Genomic DNA, 7,759 nt, shown 5'->3' on the forward strand with positions numbered 1-7,759 from the left:
TAGTTCTATTTGTCAGCCCTCTACAAACAGAATGGCTGTTATGCATGTGTTACCACCAAGTAGATCCAACAGGAATCCCAAGTCCTAGTGAAAAATGTGGGCTGCTCGGTGGCATAACTGCACAGACGACCTGGAGAAAATCAAGGCCTTCATACTGGGCTTGGCTGGGGCCTTGGCCAGGGTGTCAGTGCCAGGCACCTGGTTAGGATTATTATACTGAAGCAGATAATAATTACCTTGTTTGCTGATAAGAGGCCCTAGTACTTTTCCAATATCATGATTGCATTAGTGTATTGCTGTAGAAGACCAGGGCCTGTGGATCATTGGCCTTAGACTCATCCAAACTATTATATATGTGGTGGAACCCAATGTTCTCCTTATGACCCCGGGGTTTTTGGTGTAAATAATACTCCTAGTTGCATCACCTGTCCTCTTGCCCTGCCCAGGTTGCTCCTTCTGACTGTAATTCTGCAGTTGTCCACCAGGTGGACTCACTAAGGACAAGGACGCAGCAGGAGAAAAGGACTTCATGCATGCTTCCCCCCACCAGTTATTATTATTATGATTATTATTTGTTTTTAAGCTTGAGGATGAAAATACATTTTTGATGGAAACAGACGCAGCTCTTATTAGGTTACACTAATTTCTTCGCGTCCCTTGTGCCGTTGAATCTGTTTGATGTTTTGTTTTTTGTTTTGTTTTTTACCTGAAGGACCAACCCTCCTATGATATGGTTGGACCCCCTTCAGAAGAATGTCTTTGGATGGTTTATATATAGCCTTGGTTTGTGTTTTTGCTGTCATTTGCTGTTCATGTGAAAGGTTTTTTTGTTTTGTTTTGTTTTTTAAATTTTAAAACGACATGGGCATGAGATTCTGGACGATGCTGAATGTGTTTTCTTTGCAATACATTTGAGAATTTTCTCCTCCCTACCTCCTCTGATACCCACCTAACCTCAACTGCTCCCATTTACATGTTCATGCATTCACCTGAGCTCCTGGACGCTCTCTCCTTCATTCATATGCATGCACAATTCACTCTTGCGCTAATAGAAGGTCAGTGGATTAGTGCAGGGCTTGGGGCAGGCTGGTAACTGGGTGAGGGGATGGCTGATTGGGTGCCAGGAGAGAAGCTGAGGGCAGACAATAGGAAAAAGAGAGGCTCCTGACGTTGGGGAGTGGGTGTCCAGGGATGGTGCTGGCTACCACACCAAAACCTTTGAATACTTGTTCCAGCGCCGCCCTCTACGAATGTTTCTACCTCCTATTAGGGCATTTGTGCTTTTTTATTTGTCGAGAAATCAGCAATCTTTTAGGGTCAGCTCCAGTTTGGTTTTTAGCAAGCTCCCGAGCCCTCTTTGGGGATGCCAGTTGGCACAAGAAAGTGCTGAACTGTTTACAGTTCCAGCCGAAGGTTCAGGGAGGGGATGTGGTTTAACTGGGCCACAAAGCCCGCTACAGGACTCATTTGCATGGCCCCTGACGCCTCGTGACGCAGCCGGCTCCTCCTATATAAAGAAGCAGGAGCAGAAATATCTTCGAGTCTGGGTTGGACTGGAGGCCTTGAAGTTTGTGACACACTAGGTGACACCCTTCGAGTCACTTCCCTTCAACTCCAGCTGGAGCGCTTGCCTCATTTGGGGTCCCCTCTGCAGCCTGCGCCCCACTCCTAGCCCCAGGCCGGCCTCGTAGAGCCCAGCCCGCCTAAACCCAGCCCAGCCCAACCCAGCCCTCAACGGGCCCTGAGCTCCCCCGCCGCCCAAAGCCATGAATACTGAAATGTATCAGACCCCCATGGAGGTGGCGGTCTATCAGCTGCGCAATTTCTCCATCTCCTTTTTCTCTTCATTGCTTGGAGGAGATGTGGTTTCCGTTAAGCTGGATAACAGGTAATCACTGGCCCCAGCCCCTCTCGGAGGCGAGCCGGGTGCAGCCGGGGAGACGGGCCTCCAGCTGGATCTCGGAGCCAGCGCGGTGCAGCTGGTCTCCGCTCCCCGCGGTGCAGCATCCTGGGAAGGGGCGGGGGATTGGGACGCCTCCGGGGGCGGGAGGGTCACCGCCGCGCTGGGATCCGCCGTCTGAGCGTCCCTGCGGCCCCTGCGCGGTGAGAAGGAGCTGCTGCAGCCGCAGAGGCAGCCTCTGCAGAGGGGCAGCGGGGCAGGGACAATAAGGCTGGGCAAGGGGCTCGCCTCGGGCCGCTGAGGAGGCCAGGCAGGCAGCTTCCCAGCCATACAGCCATTCCTAGTTAGCTTCAGAGCCAGGTAGGTTCACCCGCCATCTTCTGGGTTGAGTAAGCTGCCGAGACCCTGGACCGCTAGTCTTCCATTGTTTGCACATCACCAGGGCTGAGCCACCCCGGTTTCCAGTGCAGCTCTAGTTAGCACTCGGGGCGGGCGGCGCTGGCGGCTTGGAGTCAGCCTGGGTGGGGAGGTGCAGCTTCCGGAAGGGATCAGGAAGGGGCCTGAGGACAAATTGCCGAGCACCCTGATCCAGGAAAGCGGGAGAGAAGAAGAGCTGGGGCAGGTGGAGGACTTTGGCTACAGCTACCGGCTATTACTCAGAGTGAGAATGAGTGGATAACGTGGTCACTTTGCTTTTTTCTTGGCAGTGCCTCCGGAGCCAGTGTGGTGGCCTTAGACAACAAGATTGAACAGGCCATGGTGAGTGTCCCTCATTGCGTTCATCCCATCCCCAGAACTCCATGCTGCTGCTTATATAACTTGGGGCAGGACTGAGGGGTGGGCACAAGAGCTTGAGGAAGTAAGTCCTCAGCCTGCTTCCCATCCCCCCCCCCCAAGTACAGTCTGGCTAGTGTGGCACCTTTGAGCACATTTCCACCCTACCCTTACCGGCTCCTCTTTTGCCCCCTCCCTTCACATCTCAGGGCTTTCCCGCAGCTTCTGGTTCCCCTCCTGGCCCCACAGCGGTCTGAGCTCAGGGACCTGCATATGTCTGCAGTCCGGCAATTGGCAGGGGGCAGAGCTCATTGGATGCAACGGCACTGCAGTGCCTCTGCAGAGCCTGGGCTGGGGTCAGGAGTTGGGAGGAGACAGGAAGCATAGCATCCTCTCCACGAAGTAGAGGTCTGACTACACCAGCCGCCAACACGACTGCAGGGATTTGGGGCTTCTAGCAGTTGAGGAGCTCTGGTAGCGTAGTGGTTACAAATCGGGCTGTGAAACGCAAGGTCAGCAGTTGGAAACTACCAGCTGTTCCGTGGGAGAATGATGAGGCTTTCTGCTCCCGTAAAGATATACAACAACAACAGCAGTTAGCAGGATCCTGGTATGGCACTGTGGGAAAAGCACTGGACTGGTAGTTCAAGCCCACCAACCACTCTTTGAAACCCTATACAGGGTCTCTAATAGTCAGAGCCAATTCCTCCCTCGGCACACAACACCAACAACAGTACTTGTTGTTGTTAGAGACCCTGTACAGTGCTTCTGAGGCTGTAAATCTTTATGGGAGCAGAAAGCCTCATCTTTCTCCCAAGGAACAGCTGGTAGTTTCGAACTGCTGACCTTAAGGTTTTCAACCCGATTTGTAACCACTATGTTACCAGAGGTCCTTAACAACAGTACTTAGCAGCTGGTTAATTGTGCCCTGGAACCTACTGACAGTTGCCTGCCTATAGTGCAGACATTATATTCAGGGAGGATGCAGCCACCCCCTTTGGCCTTCCCCTAGGCCCAGTGTCCTGTCTGGCCTTGCTGAAGACAGTTGCAGACTCCAGCAGCGTGGGTCAGAGGAAGGAAGAGACTCCTAAAGCCTATTTTATTCTCTCTCACTGAAGATTTCTAAGCAGACAAGCAGTTACAGGTCCTCCCTGGGAGCCGGGTCAGCCTCAGAGCCTGATATTGTATAATGATATTATATAATGAGAATGTCACAGACCACCAGCAACATGCTCACTCCAAAGGCCCCTAAGCAGCTAGCTTTGAAAGCCATTAGAAGAAACTTTGGGGGTGGGAGACCTATCTAGTTTCAAGGAATTCCACCTCAGGCTTGTCCCAAAGGATCCAGCTTTCCCACATGAGGGTTAAAGTGCCAGAGAAAGGGGTTTGAGGAACAGGGCTGGAGAGGCAGTGTGCTAAGGAGCTGCAATGGGAAGGCTGTTGTTAAGCGCTGTTGAGTTGGGCCCGACTCCTAGCGACCCTGTATAGGAGTTCCAAGGAGCGGTTGGTGAGTTTGAACCACTCACCTTGCGGTTGAAACCAACCTTGCAGTCCAGTGCTCATCCTACAGCACCACACCAGGTCTCCCAGAGGGCGTCAATATCGGGGCTCTGCACAGGCACACCAATTGGCAGAGCTGCTTCAGAGTGGTTGTAACTGGTTAAGGAATGGCTTGGGGATTCTTCTTTCCTCTATGGCAGGATTTAGTGAAAAACCATCTGATGTATGCTGTGAGAGAGGAGGTGGAGATCCTGAAGGAGCAGATCCGAGACCTGGTGGAAAAGAACTCCCAGCTGGAGCGCGAGAACACCCTTTTGAAGACGCTGGCCAGCCCAGAGCAGCTAGAGAAGTTCCAGTCCCGTCTGAGCCCGGAAGAGCCAACACCTGAGGCCCCACAAACACCGGAGGCTCCCGGTGGTTCTGCGGTGTAAGTGGCTCTGTCCTTACGGTGGGCAGAGCCACTAAATTTGTTCTACCTAGTTCTTTCCAGTTTGTTTTTGGCTCCCCAAGCGTCATCTCACGTGGAGAACTTTACACCTAGCATAGCTGGTGCCAAGAGATGTCCCAAGGACATGACCACCTGGGTCCACTCTAGTGACAGACCCCTGACAAAAAGCAGGTCTCTGGAGGCTGAGTTGCATGGGGCTTAATCACCCCAACCCAGTGAGCCTTTAATACCACCACACCCTAGGGGAACCCAGGGTCTGGACAACTTAGCTGCAACTGGCAAAGGAGAGAGGTAGTTTCAGCTGAGATGCCAGTTTGCTCCAGAAAGTATAAGGGGTCTGTTTTTCATTTCCATGGACATCTTCAACAGTTTCACAAGACAACTGTTCCTCTGAAGAAGCCACTTGTGTTTTAAGCAGAGGCAACCTCTCTCTTCTCACCTGCCTTGCAAAGGCAGGGGGAACAGATGGGAGAGATGCAGCCAAATCAGCCTTCTGTTGGTTAATATGGTATAATGCATGGCTTTGTGCACAGCCCAGTGTGGGATTACAGCTTTGGGATGACCGCTTACAAAGTTCTGTTTGGTTAGTATTGGCATAGTTTTTCTATATAGCCATAAATGCGTATATATATCCATAGGGCTAGATCTATATCTTAGTGTAGCGATGTATTCATATACACATACACCTACATGTTGAAGGGACTAACCAGCTTTGGGAGTATTGACGGGTCCCTTGTCTCTTAAGGCTAATCGTTTGACTGTGTTCATTTACCAAGTTGATCCAGTTTGTCCTCTAGATTAAGTAAGCCGAAAGCATAAAAGGCAGGGGAGGGGGCCAGCCTCCTCGGGATGAGGCCGTGGATGCCTTGCTGCTGCAACCCTTTCCCCCTTTGTCCATTGAAGGCACGTGAAGTCCTCTTCTGAACGCCAAAGCCACCATTCACTGGTGCTGACTAACAGAATGGGGTTGAGAGAAGATTTGCTTGGACTTCACAGTGCCATTTAAACACTTTATTGTTATTATTATTATTATTATTGTGGAAAACTTTCAAGCGATCAGAGTGAATAACTCAATGGTGTCCTGTTGTAGACACGGGAATGGCTTTGACCTGATGGTGCCTGGGTGATACACTCAGGTAGCTTGGCTCCCTCCAAGCTGGGGGCGGGGAGGGGTTCGGTAGCAGTGAACACTTTCCATTTTCTGACGCCTTATCCTGATGTCTGTCTCCAGGATTTGGATTTTTCCAAATGTAGCTTGAAATTTCAATAAACGTTGCTCTTTTTTTTTTCTAAAAATAAAATTGGAGTCTTATTCAGTACAAACGGGTGGACTGGGAAGTAGGGACTCCTCACGCAGTGGTGGTGGGGGTGGGGTTTTGTTTGACTTACTGAACACCTGTTGAACACCCACTAAGTGTCAGGCCTATGCTCCACTCATGTTCTAGCCCTCTCAGTCACCGTATGAAGTAAGTGCCCTTTGCTCTCATTCAATGATAAGAAAGGGTGTGGCCTGGTGCAGTGCTGTAGGATAAGCACTTGACTGCTAACCAGAAGGTCAGCAGTTCAACCCACGAGCCGCTCCTTGGAAACCCTATACAGGGTCGCTATGGGTCAAAACCGACTCATAGGCACTTAACAACACCATGATGAGGAAGCTGAGAACTCAGCAAGTTTAAGTGACTTGCCGAAAGACCCACAGTTATTATGATCAAATGAGAGTCAAACTTCCATCTCGCTGCAGAGTGGTCATGATTTAGGGAGTTCCTCTAGGATGACTATGAACATGCAACCTCAGTATGAAGGGATGATTTGGGAGGAAGGCTACTCATAGAAGGTCCAAAGGAAAAGGACAGAACTGACATGTGAGGGAGCAAGGAGAGAGCCAAATAAACATGAATGGGCCTCTTCCCTTTTCTGAAACATTGTCAAAGTCATTTAATGCATTCTAACACCCGTCTCCACATGGCCATTGACCTTGGCAAAGGAACTAAGAGGGCCTTAAGAAAGGGTGTAGAGCAGTACAATACCCACTCTCCCCAGGAAAGATACTTCCAATCCCTGCTGCTCCACTTGTCACTACAGAAAGTCCTCTCACAAAACCCACGACCTTCATGGGCAGGACCAATTCTAAGGATCCTGACTCCGGCTAGCCTCTTAGGGTTCATTATCACCCATCATTCTCTTCCCAACCTCCTGTCTTTGACGCCTGGAGTTCTGCCAATTCTCGGATCTTCTGCCTGATCATTCTTCAGTGTCTCCTCTACCACACCCCAAGGGGGACCCACCCTGGACCAAGAGTTGTGTTCTAAGTCCACTGTGTTCCTCACAAGAGAGATGGTCACACCTATGGGAGGAACTCCAATGTTAACTCTCTCTAGCCTGTCTAACGATCCTTTTGCCACTTGAAATTGAACAGAACCCCATTTTTCTCAAGCCACAAACCGCAAGGTGACCAAGATGTCTTGTCTCCTTCCCCTGTTCCAAGCATGTCCAAACAGAATCAAAATGATATGTTTCTTTTTCTGTAAAGACCATACATGGTGGCCTGTTCATTTCCAATCACCAAAACTCTATTCAGATCATTCAAAGCCATGTTTGCTGGCCTCCAAATTCCAGTTTTCCCACTGGCTCCTAACCTCTCTTTATGCTGCCAAATTCATCATCTACACTGGCCGCTTTGGTCATGGAGTGTAGTGATCTCGCTGTGCAGAATCAAATACAAAGTGCAGACCAGAATGTTTGAAGCCACCCAGGCAGCCATTTCCCCACCCTCATCCAGCTCTCCACTCATTCCCAATCCTCACCTCCCAACTTTCAAAGCAAGCTGAAGGACCTTTTGACTATTCAGCTCATCTGTAGACTTCTCACACCCAATTTCCAACAAGAACCAACAGATGAAAATGAAAACTCAGAAAATAGCCCAGAAAGAGCCCAACCTCTCTGGTCATCAAGTCCTTATAAGAAAAGGGGGGAAAAACGTGCCCCACATCACAACTTTGTTCCCTAGGCAACCCTAACTAAACAGAGACAAACACTGCAATGTCTGAAGCCACAGCGGTTACTAGACTAGGTAAGAGGAACTTGGTGGATGTTTGTCACTCACATAGAGAAACAGTTTTGTTGTTTCACAGAAAACC

General features: G+C 50.1%; 1 protein-coding gene across 4 annotated transcripts in view; it reads left to right on the forward strand.

Moving 5' to 3' along the window:
* The window catches only part of TSC22D3 (TSC22 domain family, member 3), an 81,883-nt gene extending 75,975 nt beyond the window's left edge, over positions 1-5,908 (forward strand). Inside the window, exons 1-3 of one of the 4 annotated variants that reach the window (XM_006871043.1) lie at positions 1,767-1,888; positions 2,608-2,659; positions 4,375-4,690. In XM_006871043.1, coding sequence (XP_006871105.1) covers positions 1,767-1,888; positions 2,608-2,659; positions 4,375-4,605 — 405 coding nt within the window. In that variant the 3' untranslated portion in view covers positions 4,606-4,690. Of the gene's footprint in view, positions 1-1,766; positions 1,889-2,214; positions 2,261-2,607; positions 2,660-4,374 lie in introns of those variants that run through there. The other 3 variants (XM_006871045.1, XM_006871042.1, XM_006871044.1) reach the window with 3 other exon arrangements.
* Positions 5,909-7,759: the final 1,851 nt, after the last annotated feature.

This window comes from Chrysochloris asiatica, unplaced genomic scaffold (assembly GCF_000296735.1).
Source record: "Chrysochloris asiatica unplaced genomic scaffold, ChrAsi1.0 scaffold00159, whole genome shotgun sequence".
NCBI lineage: Eukaryota > Metazoa > Chordata > Mammalia > Afrosoricida > Chrysochloridae > Chrysochloris > Chrysochloris asiatica.